At 39.3% G+C, this 24,666-nt stretch overlaps 1 protein-coding gene across 1 annotated transcript in view; it reads right to left on the bottom strand.

Moving 5' to 3' along the window:
- Positions 1–426: 426 nt before the first annotated feature.
- Positions 427–24,666, bottom strand: part of LOC138351330 (ATP-dependent helicase brm-like) — a 29,480-nt gene continuing 5,240 nt past the window's right edge. Inside the window, 21 exon segments of the mRNA XM_069303030.1 lie at positions 427–624; positions 962–1,144; positions 2,107–2,315; positions 3,107–3,273; positions 5,297–5,532; positions 6,374–6,487; positions 8,441–8,484; positions 8,487–8,531; positions 8,534–8,612; positions 9,865–10,059; positions 10,729–10,754; positions 10,757–10,937; positions 13,973–14,181; positions 14,757–14,990; positions 14,993–15,008; positions 16,290–16,587; positions 16,719–16,921; positions 17,352–17,490; positions 17,797–17,921; positions 19,446–19,576; positions 19,712–20,775. Coding sequence (XP_069159131.1) covers positions 442–624; positions 962–1,144; positions 2,107–2,315; positions 3,107–3,273; positions 5,297–5,532; positions 6,374–6,487; positions 8,441–8,484; positions 8,487–8,531; positions 8,534–8,612; positions 9,865–10,059; positions 10,729–10,754; positions 10,757–10,937; positions 13,973–14,181; positions 14,757–14,990; positions 14,993–15,008; positions 16,290–16,587; positions 16,719–16,921; positions 17,352–17,490; positions 17,797–17,921; positions 19,446–19,576; positions 19,712–20,771 — 4,077 coding nt within the window. The 5' untranslated portion in view covers positions 20,772–20,775 and the 3' untranslated portion in view covers positions 427–441.

Raw genomic sequence — 24,666 nt, 5'->3', positions numbered from 1 at the left:
GCATTTCTATTACATTTACAGTAAGAAAGGATCACTCTCTCCATTATGACAGTTTAAAAAGCAAATGGCCAAAGAAATACAATGAGGCTTCAAGTTTCCAAAGACAAAGAACATTATCATAAATACAACTAATAAGTTGTTCAGTAACTACAAAAGGACTGTTATTTGTTCCAAGTTAAGGCTTCGCAGTCCTTCACATAGCCAAGGATCTGACACTCCACTATGATGAGACTCATCAGACGTCCTCGTCACATTACTGTGGCAGAGAAACAGTGGAGTCTCTCTCGGTCCACTAGTGATCAACCAACTTGTGTTATAATCTATGCTTCTCACTGTCTAAACAATGCCTTTTCATTAATTTGGGTAAGAATAAATAACACTGTACATAAATAAGTGCTCTTTCAAATTTTAAAAGACAACAAAATGAAACACTAACTTTTCTTAAACACTTACTGAATCTTCCTCCCTCAACATCCACTCGGGTAATTCATCCTCGGCCATAAGACGTGGCCTAGTTGATTCCTTCTTTCTTTCGTCATCAATTTTCTGAAAGATTTCAAATTCATCTTCTCCACGAGCAATCATCTGATTAATAGTTTCATCGTCTGGGGCTTCATCCTCTTCCTGAAAATGAGAATTTTATTTTGTATTTTTTAAAAAAAAAACTAGTGTTGGAGTGTACATGTAAAACTAATCTAGTTAGATACAAGTACAGCACCTTCTTGTATAGTAGGTGCATAGCCAATAGGCACCTAGAAAATGCCGTACCATATTTTTTGCATATGTTATTCAGTTCACATAACACATATCAAGATAACACCTCATTTTTTAGGAATGTAACTGCTATTTTATATAAGGATAGCCTGTATATCATCACTTAATAATTTCAACCCTTAAATTTTGATAGCAATACATTTTGAAGTCAACAGTTATGCGAATATAAAAACCAAAGAACACTTACTTCATCATCTTCATTGTCATTGGAAAGAATAGCCTGAAGGAACTGTCGTCGATCAGATCCAGTAGACTTCTGATCAAACATACCCGCTTGAATAACCTTCTCATCCATGTTGAGTTTATACCGAGCAGCCGCCAAGATACGTTCTTCAACGGTGTTCACAGTCATCAGACGCAACACTCTCACCTGCCAAAACAATATTTTGTGTGCCATAAATCTGCTACTTTAAACCTATAACCCTTATCAACTTCTTCATTGATCTCATATACCTATGCTATTAAAAGTGCTCAAGCAACACTATACAGATGTCTTCAATCTACAGTATTACAATTATACTCATTCCATGAATTTTAATTTCTACTGAACTCTTGCCAAGTCCTCTGTAATAATCAAGTATTGTGCAGCATACTGTTCTAGTCACAGTCTAAAAACCCCTTTATTCCCATCACAAAAACATACTCTCTTCTTATATCTTCTATTGTCATTGTATTCATTTATTCATTTTCCATTATCAGTAGCATGTAGTGAAATATTTATATATTTCCATTTATGACATCTTATAGAATATTTTCAAACCCAGCAGTGAAAGGAAGTACACTATTCATCACACAACAATAAATACTTTCTAACAAATATATACTGTAGTGAATAATTTATAGCAATTTAACCCATAAGAAGCCAAATACAGCACCTAACCTTACAGATAAGTCCACTGCGGGCTCACCATGGCCCGTGCTACTTGGAACTCTGTGTTCCAGGTAACGAATCTTAAACAACAACAACCTTACAGGTAAGATGACTTGTAAACACATTTTATGCTACCTGTATATTACTATTATAATATTACTACTAATTTTATTACTACAGTAACAATTACTATTATTTAGTATCATTAACTTATCACCCACACTCAATGAGTGAGGAAGTATCAGTCAGGAGATAAGAAAAGAGTAAGAAAAGACAGCTCAAGACTTAACAAAATATAAGGCTTTGGGTTAGACAAAAATCTCCTTCCCATGCCAGCCACTCACTTGCTCCCTCATGTATGTGCCACTCTCACAAGACCATGATAAATACCTCCCAGGTCAGACTGTCGTCACTCACAGTATGGACGACCTGAAAGAGCCGAGCACGTAATTTAAACCCACCTCATTTTTCTGGCCAATACGATGGGCACGATCTTGGGCCTGAAGATCCTGGTGTGGATTCCAATCTGAATCGAAAATGATAACTGTGTCGGCAGACTGGAGGTTCAGTCCTAAACCACCTGCACGGGTCGACAACAGGAACAAGAAATATTCTCTAGATGTATTGAATAGACGTAAAAGCTCACCACGGTCTTCTGATTTAGTCATACCTGCCAAGATTAGAAAATGTTAAATACCATAGGTCTACTGTACATTATAGTAAAGAAAATATTCATGAAAATATTTGAAATAACTTCATACATTCAATGTGCAAAATTAAAACCCTCCTTCCTTCAATGAAATATTTGGATATTCCATATAGACTCTGACTGAATTATTACAGATTTCAACAAAACATTGCAAATAAACACATTTTGTGCCCTTATACTCTACTACAATTTTAAGTTTCATCTTGTCTTAAACTCACCAATGTAAACTTTTTCATTTATGTGTAATGAAATACTAATAAGGAATTCTGTACCTATAACACCTCTCCCTCAAAACATGGTGTGGACCAGGTGCAAAAAAATGTATGTGGTCTATTTTGTCAATACATTCTTCTAAAATGCTCAAGTGCTTAAATAATTACATCTTAAATTAAGATAAAGTACTGTATTGATATCAATGTTAGCATACATTCACATATCCTTTCCTGTGTAAGGATACCAACACTCACAAATGTTTCTCTTAGTAATATCATTTAAAAAAGTACCCGTAATTAAATTTGAAAACATTTTACGACTAATAGCAATACAGCCTGCACAAATTACTTATATAGACCATTTAATAAAAAAATTAACTTTAATATTAGAAAAAGAGGTGTTGAAGAATTTCTGTTGATATGTAATATTTATATGTGCATGAAAATAGTTGTTCATGCGCATATGAATGCCAACTACAATGTTGTAACTATCATGTTTTTTAAATATTTAACTGCAACATTATATTAAATGCAACAAACCATCAAGTCTCAAGTATTTGAAGCCTTTATACATGAGGTAATCCTCCATAATAGTCATAAGCTGTGTCATCTGGCAGAAGAGCAGCACTCGGTGATCACTGGTCTTCAGTTTAGGCAAGATCCGGTCTAGAAGCTCAAATTTGCCAGATGCACGGTATAGATCTGGTCTGAGAAGAAATTATATACACAAATTAGATATTAAGTTTATGTGAGAGTTTATTTAAAATGATAATGCCAACTTAAAAATGAAAAATATACCGTAACAAAAGCTCAATAAAGTGTAACATATTTTGCGAGAATATACTTGGGTAGATATTTGTAACTGCAGTACATTAAAAAACTAAATACCTTTGAGTATCTATTTTTATAAAAGTCACTATTATCTTCTGGGGCTACAATGCAACAGTAAAACGTTTCAATTAAGTTCGAACCCTAAGATACATTGATGTAATTTCACCTTACAAGCCCACCATTTATCATGCTCACATGTCCAAACCATGGATAAATTAAAGAGTATCTCCTTTCTCACCCAATATCTTAATCCTTTACATCTTTGTATTTCTTACTAACACTTTTAGTCTCCCTCTATTGTTGCAAAATTTTCCACAAATTAAATAATTACAAAATTTAAAAATTTGTAATTTGTTCCACTCTGGACTTTATTCTTGATAAACACAATACACTACCAGGAATGAAAAGCAATATTAATTAGAATGTGTACAAAAGAATATACAGTAGTGTCATTAACTTCCCATTTTTGAGTGGCACCGCAGTAATTGACCTGAACATATGGTACGTTCTCATGTATGTTGACATCTCAAGTCGATTGTGATCAACTTGAGAATGGTCCAGGACAGACCGAAACGTTGTCATCTTGAGGTTATCTTGAGATGATTTTGGGGCTTTTTAGTGTCCCCGCGGCCAGGTCCTCGACCAGGCCTCCACCCCCAGGAAGCAGCCCGTGACAGCTGACTAACCCAGGTACCTATTTTACTGCTAGGTAACAGGGGCATAGGGTGAAAGAAACTCTGCCCAATGTTTCTCGCCGGCGACCGGGATCGAACCCAGGACCACAGGATCACAAGTCCAGCGTGCTGTCGGCTCGGCCGACTGGCTCCCTGTCCCTTCCCTTTCTTGTTGTGGTTTGTTAATCAGGTTAAGAACCACAAGATGTGGTCAGAGACTAGACATAGGGGTAAGTGACCGTCAATGCCACCATAAGGGAGCCACAAAGTATGCAGCATCAGTAACTATGCCAACCACAGACGAATGAACAGCTGTACATTGTAGATGGTCTTTGGACTAGATCAAGATCCAATCTAGGTGAATAAATTGCTAGAGGCCATCCCAAGGATCTGGGCTTGATGCCTACATCTGCCTGCTTGATGCCTATAGGGAGCCGGTCGGCCGAGCGGACAGCACGCTGGACTTGTGATCCTGTGGTCCTGGGTTCGATCCTAGGCGCCGGCGAGAAACAATGGGTAGAGTTTCTTTCACCCTATGCCCCTGTTACCTAGCAGTAAATAGGTACCTGGGTGTTAGTCAGCTGTCACGGGCTGCTTCCTGGGGGTGGAGGCCTGGTTGAGGACCGGGCCGCGGGGACACTAAAAAAAAAAAGCCCCGAAATCATCTCAAGATAACCTCAAGATACATCAGACTGCAAGCTACAAGAAGCAGCAGCCTCAATGGTAAGGTCATAGACAAGAAGGCCTGCTTCAAAACTGGGCCATTGGGGGGATGTTATTTCCAGAACCAATACAAGGCAGAGTAAGTAATTATCAAAAAAAAGCACCAAGCCGGGAAGGCCATGTAGCACTTACAAGGCAGAATAAATGTTCCTTCAGCAAAACATCTACACCACAGTGTGACAGGAATGAATAAATATAGAAGGAATTAATGCAATTGACATTGCAAGAATAACCATCTGTATAAGATATTTGACTCAAGAAAATGGCTCTCAAGCTAGTTCAACAACCTTAAATGTTAAAAATTTTACGAATACAGTTGCCATAGGTTATATAATTTTAGTACTGTAATGAAGAATGATAAATATTAAGATAAATTTTAACTTCATTTATTATATGGTGACTGTGTTAATTGTTGAAATTATAATATACTGCGGTTAGTAACTGGCAACACATTTTGCAAATTATTACTAATTTACTTCAAAAAATAACTAGTGCAACTTACCCCTGAACAATGCCACCTGCAAATCCAGTATGATTGCAATAGGCTTCCTCAATGTGTTGGAACATGAAGGGATGGTTACAAAGTTTACGAAGCTGCATAATGGTGTTCATGAGAGCCTTGGTATTACTCTTCTGACCTTTCTTATCTTCAGCACACAACATGACTCCCCTTGTCTGCATGGAGCGGTATAAAACATGTTGTAGACCCGACATTTCACACTTGATGATGTATTCCACCTGAAAAAAATTAAATAAAACATTTAATAGGTAAATTCTTCCTCACACAATACATGCAAATTACTGTTATGAATAGAAACACTGTACAGTATTAACATAAAACATTTGGTTTAAAAGCAGGAAACAGTTGGTTATGAAATAACATGTACATAATAATGTTAAGGAGAACATAAGAAAAAACAGTATTGACTGTAATGAAACACTGGGGAATGCTCTTTGTGGCTCCCTGATGCCACAATACAGTGCCTAACTACTAGGTGCCAACAGTCGTCAAATTCTTTCAGGCCTGCAGGGGACTACGAGTCAAATTTGGCCCCTTTAATAAAGCATAGAGAGCCTCATTAGAGAGAGTATTATGATAAAATTATCAGTGGATTTTAATCATGTCTGCCACCTCCGGGGAAGCACTAACAAGGTCAGTGAAACAAAACAGACCACTGCTGGTTATAAAAATGATTAAAACCTTATAATTGGTGAGCTCACGGGCAACGCTCGGCCTACCTTGAGGTGTGCGGCGGGTTGCCAACCGGGCTACCAATAGTGTTAACACATCCAGAAAATAATGACACTGGAGTGATAAAGCAGGAGTGTGAATATTTGCTTTACTTTACTTTGTTAGTTTAAAAAAAAGGAGCTAAGCCTACACGTGCATGATATGCGAACATAAATGGCTAAAGCCTGAAAACGATTTAAAAAAATTCTAAAATGATCATTGCATCTTAAATTTCTCAACTAAGAAGTTACTACATTCACTAAATATATTCAAACTTCAAAATCACAGAGCAACTGATAAGGAAGCAAAGATTTAAACCATAACAGGAAACTAACACAATACTCTTACCTTGTCTGGTAATTGGGCCTCAACTTCTCTCTTGAGTCGACGTAGTAAAAATGGCCTAAGAACTTTATGCAGACGCCGAATGATCAAGATAGTTTCTTCTTCATTTAATTCAACCTATAAATATAAAAGTTTTGTGAGTACATGCATAACTTCATGGGCATGTAATTTTAAAGTACAGTACTGTACTACAGTGCAATACTGAACCATCATAACCTCTTAACATACATGAATAAGGGCCGCAATGTTCTAGTGTCAGAAATAATCAGTAAAAGAAAGTCTCATCATCATGGCCCTGTTTCATTACTTCGTGGGGAGAGGTGGCATCAGGCTAGAAGAAATATGTCAATACTGTATATGAAAAGATTAAGGATTCTAAAAAATAAGGCTTTGGGTGTAGAATGATCTCAAGAATATACATTAACTATGCTCAAATAATTTCAAAATGCTATTCAACATCAGAAACACCCAAAGAGCTTTGTACAAGTTGCTAGTTGACCTGCTCAGCCACTAATCCAAACCATCACTAAATACTCACGTTACATTTTCCTCGACTAAACCCCTGTAGAACACAGAAATAATTAGGACAGAAAAGGGAAAGAAAGGATTCAACAGAGTGCAAAACTCAGGAAGAACAATGTCACCTACACTCAGAGCAGTATTTCTGAGCATGACCAAGTGGTTGCTACCTTTGAGTACTTGAGTACCCTGAAAGGATAGAAATAGTAAAGTGAAAACATATACAGTAGATTCAACTTACCTGTGCAGAATAATGGTTTCAGATTTAGCTAGAGATAATCCACATCTCAGATCAAATATATCTAGGGACACAGACCTTGCCCAAAGACATGGTCACCAGGAAGAAAGTAATTTCTGGACAACAAACTTACAGTGAAAGCCAAAAATCTTAGGGAGTTGCTGGGACAAAAATGTACTTTTTGATCTTCAAAACCATGAAGCCCTGATTTAGAACAAGGCACAGCAAAGAATAATGCCTTCAGCATTGCAAACTTCTGCAGTTCATGAGCATGCAGAGAATCCTGCAATTGACAACTGATTATTCTTCATAATAAATTGAAAATAGCCTAGAATATGTGCAAGACACCATGGTATGGGGCTTCAGAAAGAGACTGAGGAAGAACAACAGGAAATATGAGCATTTCTGGTACCAGTGCAATGCCAGCATTGGACATTGATGGTGAAGGGAAAGAAGGCCAAGTAAACCTAGCACATACAAAGAGGGGTTACTTTCAAAACAAACTTTTCATTAACATATACAAACAGATGTTGAAGTCACCACAGCAGGACTGTTGGCTCATTCTGGGGTTGTATATCTAGTTACACCTTTTCCCTCTTATATCTCTCAAGCCCAATTTTTAATACTAACTATACAGTACCATTTGCCTCTATGATGGTTACCTTACCTGAGGTTACCTTGAGGTGATTCGGGGCTCAGCGACCCCGCGACCCGGTCGTCGACTAGGCCTCCTCGTTGCTGGACTGGTCAACCAGGCTGTTGGATGTGGCTGCTCGCAGCCTGATGTATGAGTCACAACCTGTGTTCATCAGGTTATCCTATGGAGATTTTTGTCAAGTTCTCTCTTGAACAACTGTGAGGAGTCGGCCAAGTTATGCCCCTTATGTGTAGCGGAAGTGTGTTGAACAGTCTCGAGCCTCTGATGTTGATAGAGTTCTCTCTCAGAGTACCTGTTGCACCTTTGCTCTTCAACGGGGGTATCTTGCACATCCTGCCATGCCTTCTGGTCTCATGTGCTGTTATTTCTGTGTGCAGGTTTGGGACCAGCCCCTCTACAATTTTCCATGTGTAAATTATTATGTATCTCTCCCAGTGAGAGATACATAATATGGTGACTGGCAATCTATTCCCCTCGTAAACAGTATAAACTATTACTTTTTCCATATTCTTGTTTTATTTTTAAAGCTTATAACCATTTGTTTATAGGTTCTGACCTGGTCTGACAGTTTTTAACCTTGTTCATATCTTACCTTGTCCATACTGCAGTCTAAATTCTGAAATTATTTATTTAGACTAATAACAACCATTTTTACCTTTTCACCAGTAGTTGCAAAGGGAGCATTGAACCACTGCTCAATGTAGAGCAAGATTTAAAGATGGATGGAAGAAGGAAGTATAGAAGAGCCATAGCTCCGGCAGCTTGTTCTGAAGTGGTGTTCCCGTCAGCAATAAGCGATGTGGTGCATTGTAGAACGTGTTCAGTGTCTGTAAACATAAGAAGAATCATTAAGTTTACAGTTCTGTGACAATGCCAGTACTGTGAAACAAACATGTTATAGCAAACAGATTAAAAAATATTGATCATAACTAGTCAAGGATGGTATCCCCAGCTCCCATGTCAGGCACATCTCATAATGCCAAAATATGTGTGGCCATAGGCAGTGTGGGTGGTGTAGCCATACACTCCCCCAACACCTATGGCTACACCACCCACACTACCAAAGACCATACCATACTACACATTACAGGATGCGTCTGAGGATCCAGATGCATCCAGAATGACACAGGAGCTGGGGATACCATCATTGACCAGCTCGACAAGGAGGCCTGGTCAAGGACCGGGCCGCGGGGATGATAAGCCCCAAAATCATCGCAAGTTAAGGTAGTTAGGGTCAAACTTTTTTTTATCACAGTGGGTTAAGGATTGTAGTTGTGTGGCCACAGCCATACAGCAGGTGGGGGTCTGTGTGGGTACATAGTAGGTGGATATAGTTGGTGGTACAAACCATCCTATCATATAATATACTCAATTTTGATGTCAAAATCTCTAATGCTAAATAAAAGAATACTATAAATCATAATGATTCACAAACCTTCACACTTTCTGTGTGTGGTCAATAGGTTAGGTGAAGTTAGGTTGAAGCATTTTAGTACACCACTTTCTGTCCATTGTGGCAACTCTCTTGAGTTGCCACAACCCTTTGTGGTGGGTGGTGGTGAGAGTAGAGTGGACATATGGTTGGTGAGAGTAGAGTGGACATATGGTTGGTGGGAGTAGATTGGGTGGTTTGAAGATGTGTGTGTGTGTGTGATGGTGAAAGTGGGGGGGGGGAGGGTAAATGGGGGATGAGTGGAAGGAGACGGGAGCAGAAAAGTAGAAATTGAACTTGCACAAGCCCAGGTCTTACCAACAGGGATTATATTACATTTCAGGAATACATCTATTCATCTTTTCTCCAGATGAGAAAAAAGCACAAAGAAAGATAACAGTGAAAGTAGGCACAACAATCAATATGGAAAGGATTACCCAATGTACCTTCCCTCCATTAGACTTTCAATGGGAAATTAAGGCCCACCTTGTGATCAATGAACACCAGGAACATTTAGTGGAAAAATTATGCAAATAATACATAAACATCCAAAATATAATGACTAAAATATTATGGGATTTGTATCTGCAAAGACCGAAGAACTTTCTCAAGTGTAGTACATAATTGAGCATAATAAGATACAGTACCTGTGTAAGTTTGCAATGGTGGTTCTTCATGCGGTGACCCTCGTCGATTATCATGTATTTCCATCGCAACTTGGATAACACTGCTTTATCCTTTATAATATATTCATATGTGGTGAGCAAAACATTGAGCTTCGTGGCTCTCATCTGACTTTGAACAATCCGCCGAACCTGAGGTGACCCTTTGTAAGTCACAACCTGAAAAAATATACATTTAATTAAGAGTTGAAATAATATTTAATTATAATAATAAGCATCATCAACATTATCCTATTTCCCACTTTCATGGGGTAGGGAGACAGACTAAGGGAAATAATAATAAATAAATAATAATGAGACAAATAAATAATGATACATCATTAAGAAATAATGCATATAATGAAACATTTCTCAATCAGTCCCCTGGATACACCTTGAGGATGAGTATTTCCGGAGAAGCAGTTCTCTCCTGTAGTGGATTAATTTTAATAACCCCCAAGCACCCGGCCTATTTTCAAGGGAACAAGATAAATATGAAGGATACTTGTTCCAGAGGGCAGAAAGGTAACCCAGAAGTCAGGCATTTCTGCTACAGTCGATTATGGTGACTTCTTTAAGTTTGGAAAACTACCAAGGTAAGTCAGCTCAGAAAACAAGAGAACCAAAAGGTGTCCCCTAACAAGGATACTTTACTAGAGATGATAAATTATGGAATAATGACTATAAACAAACTATTTGTCAAAACTGAAGATCCCAGTTTAAACAAATTTGTATTAAAAAAACATAATGGCAAAAGATCTATATTTTTACAGCTCAACCCATCACAATCAATTTGTTATACACACCAACAATAAATTGTGTAAGTCAATTAGACACCTTCCATCTCACCTGAACAGTTGGAGCCCATTTTTCAACTCAAGAGCCCAATTAGATATGGTGGAGAGGGGTACAATGATGAGATATGGTCCATTATTCTTCTTGGTCTCAATTAAGTATGTGAGAAGTGCAATAGTCTGGATAGTTTTTCCCAGGCCCATCTCATCAGCCAGGATACCATTAAGATTATTGTTATACAAGGACACAAGCCACTCAAGACCCTGAAGGATAGATAAACAAACCCAATAATACTTGCACATACATTATTAAACATACAAATTGAATCACAAGGTAAGGAGTTATTGGCATAAGTAAACCCACATATAAAGAGATTGATATATGAATCATCTTAAGTAACAAGATCATTGGCACTTAAGAAAACACAATTTAAATTCATTTTGTAGTTCTAGACCAGAAAGACATTTGTGAGAAGCAGAAATCTATTACAAATAATTCACTTTAAATTTTTTTTTCGGATAGTGATATCAATATTTCTTCATCTCACTTTGGACAAACTAAAATAATTATAAATTCTATATTTTTCCTAACATCAGCAACAAAAGTTTTGCAATATAAAAATGAGAAAGAATTTTTATATGGACAAACTAAAATATTTAAATTTTTTGTATTTTTTCCCAACATCAGCAACTAAAGTTTTACAATATAAGAATGAGAAAGAATTCTATAGTTTTTGTATGTACACTTAGAAAGGGGCAGTATACAATTTGAGAGTTAAAAGCTTAATTTATTGGGTTTCCTTTGTTACTTGTCATTACCCATTAATTAAATATTTCAGAATAAGTGAAATCACGTGGAAAAAGAAAAGTAGTCTACGCAAACCACAAATTTGAAAATAAAGAACCAAAATGTTGTCAATTCCTTGGTTTTCAGATTTGTAGGTAAGGTGTACAATTTTCAGCCACATTACTATGACTTATTATCTGCAATGAAAAGTAATTTAAATGAGCTCTGTTTATACATATTAGTTCTGTATGCAGACCAAAATAAGTCATCAAAAATTTGCATAGCATCAATGTTTCCGAGCATAGGCTAACTGGAAGGTGATGCCCCCAAAATGGTTTATATTTTTTTAATTAACAGGAAAGTAACTAAGACATTCAGGATTTTTTCCTTACATGGCAAACGACTGCCAGAGGTCTCTAGTGTAGAATGACAACCATATAAATATTCTTTCCTGTAAAATCTCCGTGGCTCTATCATAAAAATTAAGTAGATTCATTACACAGGATCTTCCTGTTAAACATAATGTCATTTTCCATGACCCATTGAAGACTTAATATTTTGAAATATCAACATCTTTCCCCGAGGCTATTTTCATATTTATTTTGGTGTTGTCACCAAAGAACGACACAAAACTGGCACATATTCCTGTCCATGTCTGCTATGAGGATGAGCAAGAGTCACAGGGTGACAACCTACCTTGTGCAACCAAGCCTTACTCCACACTCAGGCTAGATTTTGCTTAATTTGTTACCACTCCTTGCAATCATCAGACAATTATAGAAATCCACCTCCCTACTTTACCTATTATTCCTTTGGCTTTAATTTTAAAGGTTATTAGTACAAGGTGATGGAATAATGGCTTGGCACTTTCTCCCGATAGTTCCCTTCCCTCCGTGGCCACATGTATCAAACACTTTTGGATAATCAGTATATACAACAGCTGTATTTTGGTTTGCTTTTAATGCCTCTGTAATTTTTCCTAGTGATCAAGTAGTGTAGTTGGAAAAGCCAAGATTTTACTGCTTTGAAACTGTGTTGACCTGGATTGTATAATTCACTCTTTCACATAACTGGCAAGTTGACTTGATACCTGGTTGATGGGGTTCTTGGAGTTCTTCTACTCTCCAAGCCCGGCCCGAGGCCAGGCTTGACTTGTGAGAGTTTGGTCCACCAGGCTGTTGCTTGGAGCAGCCCGCAGGCCCACATATACCTGGTTGATGGGGTTCTGGGAGTTCTTCTACTCTCCAAGCCCGGCCCGAGGCCAGGCTTGACTTGTGAGAGTTTGGTCCACCAGGCTGTTGCTTGGAGCAGCCCGCAGGCCCACATACCCACCACAGCCCGGTTGGTCTGGTTGGCTTCTTAGCACCCACTCAAAAGTTTAGGATATGTAATGTCAGTGCAACCATCTGTAGTTTTTCCAGTGTTACTATCTCCCTCGTGAGATAGTGTGATATCTGCACTTTCCGAATCCTTGGGATGTTACTTGTATAATATGGAAGCTTTCCTTCCATATTATAAACAGTGCTCGTTTTAATGGTATTTTGAACTTTATAAACAATGAATGCTAGGAATGTGGCCCTGGAACTAAATGCTTGGGCATATTGTCTGTATCTTTTATGAAGGCTGTGGGATTTATTGCAATATCTGATATCTACTTTTCCATGAGGGTCAGGATGATGACGTTATTAGTCTGTCCATTGTACTGATACAAATTTTCATATTGTTCTTTCAGGATTTTGCCTATTTCTTTATCTCCTTCAGTGTATGTATCTCTTCTTGTAAGGAAGGGAGTAGACTTCCAAGAAGTTTATTATGTGTTCTTTGCATACGTAAAGTAGTAGTTCAGTTTTCTATTTCTTGAATGGGTTTCTGTTATTATTTAATTTCTTCATTTTGGTATAAGGGTTTACATTTTTTAACCTATCTTTGGGAAGGTGTGCTTCACTCTGTAGGAATAATTGTAGTCTACTGACTGTTTCTGAAATCTTCCTCCTCATTCTGTAAAGTCATCAATGTTCTCTTTCTAAGTTGGACCTTTCCCTGCTTGGGACATATTTAGCTCATATTATATATTCTTCTATACTGATTGCTTGTACACTGTATTAAAATATGAGAGAACAGTGTTGTTTCACAGGAATGCTTGATAATTCATAGTTTATTTCGTTCCAGTCAATGCCTCACTTGTGGTGGACTGAGGTATATTATCCAGGGTGCAGAATATAGCAGACTGTCAAGTGTCTGGGTCATAAGGGGATTCCCAGTGCCAAGGAATACGGGAGTCGCCAAGGGACCCTTGCCAAAGAAGGAAAGTTGCCGTAGAAGACAGAGCATCAAAGATACAGATACGTAAATTGAAGGCGACTAACTTCAGATGATGTTAAAAGAAAATGAAACCGAGAAATATTTGTCATAAAGCCTGAAATATGAGCTAGGTAATATTATCAAACTAATGAATATGAGTTCATTATACATGTACTATATTCTGTTTCAGTTTTTAAAGTATTATACTAACCTTCACTTGATATTCTTTGAGAAGTCCATTGACCATCATTTTGGCTTGCTCTGTTACAGTTTCCTTAATGGTGTGAGCTATGGAGTAATAGTTCTTCTCTCCCGATGCATCTTTGTACTCATCATCCTCCACCTTGGCCTTCTTGAACACCACCTCCCTGGGATTGCCATCTTCATCTAGGACCGGTTCTACTTTTTCTTCACTTGTTGCTACAGAGAAATGTTACAAATTTTAAACACTCATCTGCTGTATCTCCTCAGTTTTAACACCACACACCTCACAATTCACAGCTAACTACATTTCAAAATGTATTTGAGAGTTTCAGAGTTACATGGGATGAAAATAGCCTAGATGATATTAGCACAAACAAGCCACACTAATCCTAGAGTCTACTACATTCTCAGCAGTAAGTTGGGCTCCAAACGATGCTACATTCTTAAGTTTTACTAAATTATGGTTGTATATATGTACGGTATGCATCAATGCCCATTCCAAGCATTCTAAATTTCAATACAAAATATATTGAATTTGTGCTGGAAAGTGTAGACATTTTGCCATAAACAAAAAATTGTAGTTGCACACATTTTGTGGGCAGCAAAATAGGCATTTTGAAAAAAAAAAATTAACTTTGGAGGTCTCTGAAACTTATCACTAAAATTTTCCCATCTACTACACAATTATGTTAATGTGCATGGCTGTTGCAGGAACATAACCTTCATGTAAGTCAAGGGTCACCTGTATCCCCTTATATGGCCCTTAATAAACAAAATAAAATAATATTTACACTCAGGCTCTTTCACTTTTTCCTTTTCTACTTTTGATTCATCTTCATCAGACGACTCTGTATCTTCCTCGGGTAGAATTTCCCAGCCAGGATTGGCAGTCAAAAATGCTTCAAGATTTTCCTCCAGAGGAGCCTGTAAGCCACAAACAATGGCTCCGGTCGCCGATTCCATAACAGGAATATGCCGCTTCTGATTGTCGCCCTCTTCACCATTATCAGCAATGGCCTCCCGGCACGACGACGTTCCTCACGCTGTACGGAGTAAAATTACACAGTAGTACAGTATAGTATTTGGGGAAATTATGTACAATTAGCTCCATAATAAGCTAATATATAAAAAAAATGGTAAATACACAAGTTGACAATGTGCTTAGAATAAAAGGCATTGCTAGTTATGATTAAAATGGCCTAACCACTGGTATAATTTTATTGAGTTTTGGAGTTTCTTCCTGACCCAACTGATCAGTTTCATACCATATTTCTGTGATGACTTGATTTGCCAAACTGTTATAGCAGTCGAGTTGATAGCAAATCTTTATTAAAACTCAAGTTCTTTTTTATTTTTAACTTTTTAAAAATTGTCAGTCTAAGCTACTCATTCAATATTATAAAACACATTCTCAATGACAGGATGTATAGATGTATTTCAAGGAATCATATACATGCCATTTTACCAAGCTAATGTCCTAGGTTGCCCACATGATAAAATTCCACTCTATCATCTTGAGAGGTTATCTTGAGATGATTTCGGGGCTTTTTTAGTGTCCCCGCGGCCCGGTCCTCGACCAGGCCTCCACCCCCAGGAAGCAGCCCGTGACAGCTGACTAACACCCAGGTACCTATTTTACTGCTAGGTAACAGGGGCATAGGGTGAAAGAAACTCTGCCAATTGTTTCTCGCCGGCGCCTGGGATCGAACCCAGGACCACAGGATCACAAGTCCAGCGTGCTGTCCGCTCGGCCGACCGGCTCTCTAAATGGAAGCGATTCATGTTGTCAGGCAGGTTGATAGTAAACATACTAGAGCTACAAGAAAGTTTTCAAGCCCCTCCACAGGGTCACGGTGCTACTAGGCAGCACAAGATGAAATCATCCAGCTAAAGTGAACTGTAGGAAACTCAAATTACAGTCAAAAAGTCAGGGAATCAGGGTATGCATGAAGAATGTTTTGGTGCAACCTCACTTATTCATTTTTGAGATATTTAAGGTCTCGCCTTCCAAATAATTTGTTGCAGTATTCTAAAGTCTGCCGCCAGATTTTGTAATTATTCTACAAAATATAAAGACTTAGTACTTGGGAAATGAGAAAACTCTCAGTTGTATATCAAATAAAATATAAAAAACCATTAACAATAAGATCATAAACTTGCACAATGCCAATTTTAAAACAAGACAAACTTAAAATTATTTTTACAAAACCTTATGCTGTCCCTACAAGATACCTAATTACAGGATATACAATACTATATTAATTTTTAAAGGTTGTACCTCATTTGTTTGTTTTTTGCATACAAGAAGTTGAAAAAAAACTCACAGCTTTCTTCCTCTCTTCTCGATGTTTCAGTCGCTGATCCTCTTTATGAGCTTTGACCATCTCTGTCAGGTTGGCAATAAACTCGTCAGTCTGAGTGAGAAGGTACGCTAAACGTTTATCTTTCTTTTCATCAATCAATTTACGATAGCCTTCCTCATCCTCCAGCATGAGGCGCCTCAACCGTTCCTTCTCTATGCGCTCCTGTTCCTTTTGCTTCTCTCTCTCAGCATTCATATGGTGCAGTATGAGAGACTTATTTAATTTACTAATCTTCTGATTATTTTGGCGATGGAACTCCCTGGAATAAAAAATTAAATATTTAGTATTTATTCTACAAAACAGACAGACAGTACTTGGGATGTAAGAAAATTCTCAGTTGTATATCAACTAAAATCTAAAAAAATTAAATAAAAAAATGGGCATTCATACTTCAGTTCTCTACCATGCTGTAGCACTGCATTAAGGTATTCTTGGTGCTTTTGCCGCTTCTTTCGCTCGGCCTCTAATTTCTGTTGCTTTTCTAGTTTTTCAGTAATACGAGCTTCTCTCAGACCTTGCCGTTTGGTTCTCTTGTATGCCTTTATATTAATAGCGGTTTCTAAAGTTGTATCTTTTCGATTGCAGCTTACAACCTGAAAAATAGAAGAGCATGAGTTTTCCTGAAGCTGTCTGATGCTGGTTGATGACTTCAGCATCTCATTTCTGTGTCAACAAATGCATCATTTCTGTGTCAACAAATGCATCATTTCTGTGTCAACAAATGCATCATTTCTATGCATCTAATACATTCTGGTATTGCTAGTTGCACTATTACATTTGCAGGCCTTTTATAAAATCTTTGTCTAAATTGTTAGGCACTACATGAAATAAACATTTGACCCTCATTACAGTATAGTGCAGTACTATATATAAATCATAATCAAGCATTTTACTCAAAGAGAAAAATAAACATCAACATGAAAACAAAATAATTTACCTCATTCCTTGAAAAGCAGGAAATTAGAGTCAATTTATAATACAATGTATAGTACAGTACAACATAATTTTGCTATTTCTACTGACCTCGGCCCTTAATTGGCGTTGGAAATTGAGTAAGCGTAATGCTCGAAGCTCAATCTGAGCTTTTGTTTTTAAATCTTCCGCCATTGTCGCTGGAAGGCCACTCAATTCTTCAATTCGATGAGCAATACGTGCAGCTAATCTAGAAATAAATATAATGTGATTTTTAAAGAAAACTGCCAAATCACTAGCTAATTCACACTTTCATATTGAGGAAGGAACCATTTTAAATATTTTTAAGTATGCACACATGTACACACACACTGCAGACTTCTGAGCACAACATCCAAGTAAATAAGAGTGTCTAGAAACAAGGTAGGAATAACTGCTTAAGGAACCAGACAGAAACAAGGCACTCTAGCCACATTTAGTCTTGCTTTTGGGTTTTACCTAAAAAGTCTCAGTCCCTCACAGGAAATTGGCTGACAAATGTAAACTAAAAAATTACCTGTTTTCTCTCTCCTGTAGAAGTATCAAGGGATCCACCCCAGAGGGCTTAGTAATAGGAGTAACACGGCTCGTTTTGCCACCAGCAGTAGGCACAGGGGTTGTCCCAACAGCTGCTGGAGGCACCTGGTGGGTTTCAATTAACATATTTAGCAAGCATTTTAAAACTATTTGACTATCTCTTTATAACATGACCTCTTACTTTATAAATCATAATCAGTATAAGTCTGGCTAGCCCCGGTTACACATGGAAACACTCGTGACTAAGTAAAAGAGGGCAACCTTACCCCATTGATGCTTCTTTATCTTTAATATGTGTATTGCAGTGTCCCATGATGGTATACTTAATATTCATTCACACACTCCTGCATATTCTCCACCTTCACACTCACCTTTTAATAAACACAGTTTTGTTAGATTTTCTTTCTTTTTATCTATCTTTTACCTTCCAATCTCTTTAGACTTCTTTTCTTTCCAGTCATCAACTTCCAAAGCAAGACAATCCCACATGACCATAATCTTTGGGTAAGAAGTCACCTCTTTTGCCCTACATTAACATAACATTTTCTGCTGTACAGTACAGCAGAAAAAGGAAAATACAGTACTGTATACAATGAAAACTAAATTTGGATATTCACCAAGATGTCAGGTTCCATAATATAATGTCATTTAATTGCTTTACATGTGTTATAGTGGGTTTAATTTGTTGTGATCAACTTTAATGAATTTGAGGCTTCAACAGCCGAGTTAGGCAGGGATGCTACATCAGCAGTCTCTCTCTCACTCTCTCTCTCCTCCACAACACCCTGAAACTGTGCACTAAATAGTCAGACAATCTTAAAACATTTTAACCACCAAATCCTATACAAGCGCTGCTCAATAATGTTCATTTTCATATGGAAATCATTTACCTTCTCCTTAGAGCAGCCTTACTACCCTCAGCATTTGCTTTTTCATACATAAGTTGGGAATGGTGTAGTTCACCTATTCCAACTGTTGGTTGGATTGGATGAATTTTCCCTCTTTTTTTTTTAGATGTGGCTTGTTTAGTGATGCTTTATGGCTCCCTGAGCAGCTCATCTTAGTAATTGGTTGATCTATAACCCAACATTCAATCTGTCCCTTGTGAGGTGACAAGATATAGGCACGTGCTACTAGCAGACTAAGAAAGCTTCAAGAGCCTGACATTTAGAGATGGTTTGCAAGGTGCCAGAGCACTAAGGACGGGGAAGCAACTGTGGAAAGCCAACCCAGAAACACAGTTAAACACTCAGGAAGCTGCAAGCAGCTAAGGCAGGTTCTGACCTGGGTGAGGGAAGCCACTGCAACCCAACCAACAGAAATTTTAAATGTGACAAACACCCTCCCTGAAGCACAGGAACAAGAGTGCCATTCCAAACCAGCATTCGGGTAGTAGAACCAAGAACAAGATCACAACATGTTAACAAACACTAAACCCCATGATCTTGAGACAATGAAAAAACAGGACCCCTAGAAGATTCAGGTAAATAACAGGTTGCATTGCTTTTGACCATGTTGTGGTGTAGTGGTCTAGGGCGTGGTACTGTATATGGGTTCGAATCCTCCTTATGGCTTCCAATAATTTTATCATAATATAAAGTATTACATTAAAAAATGAATATACACTACCTGAGGCCTTGGGGTGGTCCCAGGTACAGGTCCAGTTGGTACAGGTTGGGAGCTCATGACACCAGATGGTGGGGGTGGTGTCTGTGATGGGCCTGTTCCATTGTATGGTGGCCGCACCCCTGGCATTGGTCCTAGGAAAATTTTTATTTATTTTTGCAAAGTTGCGCTATGAAATATTTGAAGCATATTAGTGTAAGCATTATTAAGAATAATTACAAAGTTTGGGAATACATTCCTTAGGCAAATTGGGGGCCATAAGTACCTACCAGGGTGTCTTGGATACTGCATACTGGGTGGTCCAGGGGGTCCTGGTGGGCCTGGTGGACCCTGAACACCAGGAGGTCCAGTGGGAGGTCCAGTTGGTGGTCCAGTTGGAGGGCCAGTAGGAGGACCTGCTGGAGGGCCAGTTGGTGGTCCACTTGGTGGTCCACTTGGGGGTCCTTGTGGTCCAGGAAGACCAGGTCCAGGTGGCCGAGTAGGGTCTTGTTCAGCCCGGCGACCCTGAGCAAGAGCAGACACGTGGCTTGGAACTGGTTGATTACGAGCAATGCAACGATAGGCCATTATTTGGGCCCGAAGCTGATGCATTTGTGAAGGATTTAGCAAACCTGCTCTTTGTGCATCAGGGACCCCAGCACCAGGAGGGCCATATCCAGGTCCACTTGGAGGGCCTGGTGGAACACTACCACCACTTGTAGAACCACTGCCTGGTGGTGGTGGACCCATATTCATATTACCATACTTAGCCCTCATGTTAACTAAATCAGTATAACGTGGATCATTTTGTAAACCCTTGTCCTCCATTGTGTTGATAGCTTTTTGCAAAGCATTAAGGTTCTCCTGCTGAAAGCTACCACCACTTGGACTCGGACCATTTGGTCCACCACCACTTGGTGGAGGCAGTCCACCACCTGAAGGGCCACCGGGAGGACCCTGGGAAGGGTGGTGACTGTTAGGGCCCATCGATGATCCCTGCTGTGATTGAGGCTGTGGAGGATAACTGTTGGGATATGAACCAGCAGTTTGTGGCCAACCCTGGCCTCCTTGTGGACCCTGAGGGTAAGAGTGGTGAGGGCTTGGTCCACCCTGAGGTGACATGCCAGGGCCCCCTGGAGGTCCCTGCTGTGTTGGTGGTACACCAGGACCTGGTGACATTACTGGAGGACCCATGGGTGATGGTGCCTGTGGTGGACCCATTGGAGATGGAGCCTGAGGTGGCCCAACGGCTGGAGATGTAGCCTGGGGTGGAGGCATAGGAGAAAGGGACTGCTGGGGCGGACCCATTGGGGATGCTGCACTCCCAGGATTGGGACTTTGAGCCGACATCCTGCTGAAATAAACAACTGCTATTAAATTCATGCAAAATGCTCTTTTAAGTTTAATTTAAAGTCTTTGACATAACTGAATAAAACAACAAATTAAATACAGTATAGTAAACTAGCCTAGATGTTTAATTTACATGAAGGGTGTTAGAAAGAATTTGTTCAGTGTCAGGATAGTTAACAAATAGAATGTAATATCAAGTGACGTGGCAGACTCTATACACAGTTCCAAATGCAGATATAATAGAGCCCAACAGGCCCAGGAAACAGGCACACCAATTGATTGACAGTTGAGAGGTGGGACCTACAAGCTGAAGCTCAACTCCTGGAACCACAACTAGGTGAGCGCAGCAGAAAAAATTTAATTCTCCCCAAGTCAACATATATTGGAACACAATCAATATTTAAAGGGTGCTGCTGAACTAAGAGCAGGCTTGTGGAGGCAATAAATAGTGGTGGCAGTGGAGGAGTAAAATGGTGGTTGAGTAAAACGAATAGTGGAGATTAATATTGAAATGGTGAACAATAGTGTTGAAAAGGTGCCAAGTATGATATTGATCAAAAACCAACGTTGAATGTAATGAAACATCATTTTCTGGGTGAGCCCCAGAGGTTCCCAGGAGTTTGAGGACTGATATATGTAATATTAGTCTGTGGCATCAGTCAGTTGGAATTCAGCCTTCCGGGGACCACAAGCCAGAACCTGGCCCCCTCAAAGAGGTACAGGGAGCAATGGCCTATGGAAACCCCCTTGTACTTGGGGGCATTCCATGTCTGCCATCGACCAGGGTTAGGCACCCAGAAACGTAGGCATTACGAAACAGACCCCACTTGGTAAGAAAATTGCAACCGAAGACCAAACATAGAGGCAGAACTCCCCCAACACAAAGAAACCAGCAAACGGCATACACCACCACTGCGCCACTTGTCTGTGCAGCCCTCCCCTCCCCAAGAGGGGAGCCCCGGAGGGAGATCAGCCTCCATTTCGGAGGCTGATCATCAAAATCAAAACAAAACCGCCGACCGGAAGGAAGGAGGGTGCCAGGGAGCCTCTGGGGCTCACCCAGAATATGGTGTTTCATTACATTCAACATTGGTTTTCTGTGGGGAGCCCCTTTGGCTCCCTGGAGCTACCTAACTAAAGACAAGTAAAAGAGGGACTTACCTAGGAGGCAGCTGCCATGTGCTCATCAACTCGGAGTCAAGACAACTGGCTGCAACCTGCAACCCAAAGCCACACACGAATGATCTGGACCAGGAATATTGACCAGATAACGGGCAGCCAAGACTCTGTTCAACCTAAAAAACCCTTGCACCTGAATGTCAGCCCAAGATATGTTGCCGAACACGGCAGCCAAAGTAGCAAACTTACGAACGTCATGGGCATGAAGATAGACCACAGGCTGGCTAAACTTAATAACCCTGCAGACGACCTGGGTGACCTGAGCCCTGGAACAGAGAATGTTAGAAACCAGACAGAAAAGGCCGTGGAACGCCTAACGACGGTGGGTTTTGAGAATGTTGTGATGGTTACTATGGAACATAAGAACATAAGAACAAAGGCAACTGCAGAAGGCCTATTGGCCCATACGAGGCAGCTCCTATTTATAACCACCCAATCCCACTCATATACTTGTCCAACCCGCGCTTGAAACAATCAAGGGACCCCACCTCCAGCATGTTACGCGGTAATTGGTTCCACAAATCAACAACCCTGTTACTGAACCAGTATTTACCCAAGTCTTTCCTAAATCTAAACTTATCCAATTTATATTATAATATATTGGTGATATTATAAACAACATGAATGATATTATGGCTGGTAATGGGAACAATCCCATTATTTGCATTAGCGTGGGAGGAAATGATGTTGGTCGAGTTAGGAGTGAGGAACTGATTCAGAGGTATAAAACAGCCATAGAATTAGTTAGGAGCAAGGGAGGAATCCCGATCATATGTGGCATTCTTCCAAGAAAGGGAGTGGGAAATGAATGGATATCGAGGGCACTTGGTGTCAATTGCCGGCTGGAAAGATATTGCAAATCAAATGCAATATCTTTCATAGACAACTGGGAACACTTCTATGGAAGAAATGAAATGTATGCTCGTGATGGGGTGCATCTATCGAGAGCTGGGGTTGTTGCTGTTGCGAACTCGTTGGAAGAAGTGGTTAGAGGTGTTTGTTTGGGTTTAAACTGTTAGTAGATAGAGGTATGGGAATTGATTTGGAGGAAGGAGGTAATAAAAGTATGTGTTTGTGGGAGAAAGGAATTGGCAAAATGATCAGGGAAAGAGAAGGGCCGCAAAATAACAATTCACTTAGGGTATATTACACTAACAGTAGAAGTCTAAGAAATAAAATTAACGAATTAAATGCTCTTGTCTGCACAGAAAAAATAGATATTATTGCACTTACCGAAACGTGGATGAATGTAGAAAATAGAGAACTATTAGCTGAATATCAAATATATGGATTTAAACTATTTCACACAGATAGATATATTAGACGAGGAGGAATATCCTATCCGAGGAGGAATAGGAGGAATTTGGGGAACTAACTCAGCCATCCTACGCTGGACACGTTCAAGTGAATCCACATCCATTCTATAATACGGCGACCAAAACTGAACTGCATAATCCAAATGGGGCCCAACCAGAGCAAGATATAGCTCGAGAACCACACCAGGTGTCTTGTTACCAACGCTGCGATTAACAAATCCAAGTGTCCGATTTGCCTTATTACGAACATTTATGCATTGATCCTTTTGTTTTAAATTCTTACTAATCATAACTCCCAGATCCCTTTCGCAATCCGACTTCGCAATCTCAACACCATCTAGCTCGTATCTTGTAACTCTATCATCATTACCTAACCTCAGAACTTTACATTTATCAGCATTAAACTGCATCTGCCAATCCTTTGACCATTTCAAAACCCTATCTAGATCAACTTGAAGTGATAGTGAGTCCTCCTCCGAATTAATTTCCCTACCGATTTTCGTATCATCGGCAAATTTGCAAATGTTGCTACTCAAACCTGAATCTAAATCATTTATATATATTATAAACAACAGAGGTCCCAGGACAGAGCCTTGAGGCATTCCACTTACAACATTTTCCCACTCTGACTTGATTCCATTTATAAGAACATAAGAACATAAGAACAAAGGTAACTGCAGAAGGCCTATTGGCCCATACGAGGCAGCTCCTATTCTATAACCACCCAATCCCACTCATATACTTGTCCAACCCGCGCTTGAAACAATCGAGGGACACCACCTCCACCACGTTACGCGGCAATTGGTTCCACAAATCAACAACCCTGTTACTGAACCAGTATTTACCCAAGTCTTTCCTAAATCTAAACTTATCCAATTTATACCCATTGTTTCGTGTTCTGTCTTGTGTTGATATTTTTAATACCCTATTAATATCCCCCCTGTTATGTCCATTCATCCACTTATAAACCTCTATCATGTCACCCCTAACTCTTCGCCTTTCCAGTGAATGCAACTTAAGCTTTGTTAGTCTTTCTTCATATGAAAGATTTCTAATTTGGGGAATTAACTTAGCCATCCTACGTTGGACACGTTCAAGTGAATTTATATCCATTCTATAATACGGCGACCAAGACTGAACTGCATAATCTAAATGGGGCCTAACCAGAGCAAGATATAGCTTAAGAACCACACCAGGTGTCTTGTTACTAACGCTTCGATTAATAAATCCCAGTGTCCTATTCGCCTTATTACGAACATTCATGCATTGATCCTTTTGTTTAAATTCTTACTAATCATAACTCCCAGATCCCTTTCGCAATCCGACTTCGCAATCTCAACACCATCTAGCTCGTATCTTGTAACTCTATCATCATTACCTAGCCTCAGAACTAGGTAATG

The sequence above is a fragment of the Procambarus clarkii genome, chromosome 49, assembly GCF_040958095.1.
Source record: "Procambarus clarkii isolate CNS0578487 chromosome 49, FALCON_Pclarkii_2.0, whole genome shotgun sequence".
Taxonomy (NCBI): Eukaryota; Metazoa; Arthropoda; class Malacostraca; order Decapoda; family Cambaridae; genus Procambarus; species Procambarus clarkii.
Note: the sequence above shows the minus strand (reverse complement) of the source record. Positions and strands in the feature narration are given on the sequence as shown.